We start from the raw sequence: 1,795 nt of genomic DNA on the forward strand, positions 1-1,795 counted from the left end.
GATATTTTATGTCCAGACCAACTCAAAATACAACACAAGGGTAAATAATTTATCCTTCGCAAAAGGAAGATTATGAGTTAATATCTACAAACTAAACCCCACACATCTGTAAAAAAAAAACGTACATTAGCTAATACAAGAATTAGTCTTTATCATATTTGAGTCTAATGGGTGAAAAGTGGCCTTTATCCATTTGATAAGAGCCCTTTGCTCCATTAGGAAGATGCTGAAAGAGTCTTTATCACTTGGCTATTTTGACGATTTGCCAATTTTTTCAAGTGATCCGCTACCATATTGGCCTCCCTTAGACCTTGAATAGCTTTAACATTAACATGTTTCATCATTTGTTGATTCTTCTCTTTTGTTGTCTAAATTTTTATAAATCCAATTAAATTAATTTAACAGCACGATTTTCTTGGCATTTTCATTTTAATCTTCCTTAACATTCATACTTTGTTACGTAGTCGATCTTTCACTTACCATATATATACTTAAAACATCATATCTTCCTCCTCCTTTTTTTGGCAGTGAATATCATGGTACCATCAGCTGATGCTTGCTACTTAGACAGCCTATCAAGTGGTTGTCCTGATAAAACTGCGTGTGCTGAAACATGTAGACCATGTTATAGAGACATTGGAGTAGTGTACTCTTATTGTGTGGCTCCATATATTCTTCCTTATTGGATATGTCGTTGTGATATGCAGAAAGGGGCACCTTGTCAACCAAAAGGACCACCTATTTGTCCCAAACCACCAGAATCAACAACTCATTCTTCTTTCAATCAATTTTTAGGTTACAGCAATAGGTCTACTATCCCTCCGCCTGACGCTATTATTATCGGTAACATTAGTGAAATTGAATCGCCTACTACAAATGTGGTTGCATGAGAAATAACAAAGAATATGAATATGTAATGTAGTATTTTAAGCAAAGAATTAATAATGAGAAATGTATGAAGTTTGCAAATTTGGATCTGCGTGTTTTTTCATTTTGTTAGAGACAGATTTGGAATTTCGAATTACAAAATTACTCTGCAATTATAACAAACTAAGTGTTTTATCTCAATCATCCAAAAATTATTTTTGGTGTGAATGCTAATTATCCGAACAAGTAGAATCAATAGTTTAGAATTTAGTTTTTTACTATATTCTACACAAAAGAATGGTAAGAGTAATTCGGAATCCAAAAGCAAAACTTCTAACTTTGGTTTACGCAGCTTCCTTCATAAACTAATTACTCCAACTTTGTGAGTTAAAATATTTTATTTTTTTAAGCTAAATAAAAATGATACATAGCTGATTAATTAAATAGTTGAATGGTTAAGAATTTTGAAAAAATTGTGAATATTCATAATCAAAAAGATCAAAAGTGCATATTTTCAAGTAATTGAAGAAATGTTGTTAGTCGGATATCATAAAGAGAATTTAGTTTATACTAAAAGAAAAAATGTATCTATAGTTACGAAATTTAAACTATGAATTCAAAAATTATAGATATTAATGAATAATAGCCACAAAAATACAATTTTCGTAGCTATTTATAAATTTGTAAAGTTTCTTAGCTACGAATATCAAATTGACAAAGTAATTTTTTTATTTTTGCTACAATTACTGATATTTGTGACAATAATTAGCTAAATAGCTTCAATTTTATTACTAAAATAAAATTTTGTAGCTGGTCATAAATTTTGCCACGTGATAAAAATTATTGTAGCAATAATAATTTTTTAGTCACGATAAATTATTTGAAGCAAAATGTTGTAGCTAAATAATTTTCTTTTTTGCTTCAAGTT

At 29.4% G+C, this 1,795-nt stretch overlaps 1 protein-coding gene across 1 annotated transcript in view; it reads left to right on the forward strand.

Annotated features, from left to right (window-relative positions):
- LOC107866454 overlaps nucleotides 1–955 on the forward strand; it is a 5,683-nt gene extending 4,728 nt beyond the window's left edge. The window contains exon 2 of the mRNA XM_016712510.2: nucleotides 529–955. Coding sequence (XP_016567996.2) covers nucleotides 529–890 — 362 coding nt within the window. The 3' untranslated portion in view covers nucleotides 891–955. The remainder of the gene's footprint in view (nucleotides 1–528) is intronic.
- Nucleotides 956–1,795: the final 840 nt, after the last annotated feature.

The sequence above is a fragment of the Capsicum annuum genome, chromosome 3 (genome assembly GCF_002878395.1).
Source record: "Capsicum annuum cultivar UCD-10X-F1 chromosome 3, UCD10Xv1.1, whole genome shotgun sequence".
NCBI lineage: Eukaryota > Viridiplantae > Streptophyta > Magnoliopsida > Solanales > Solanaceae > Capsicum > Capsicum annuum.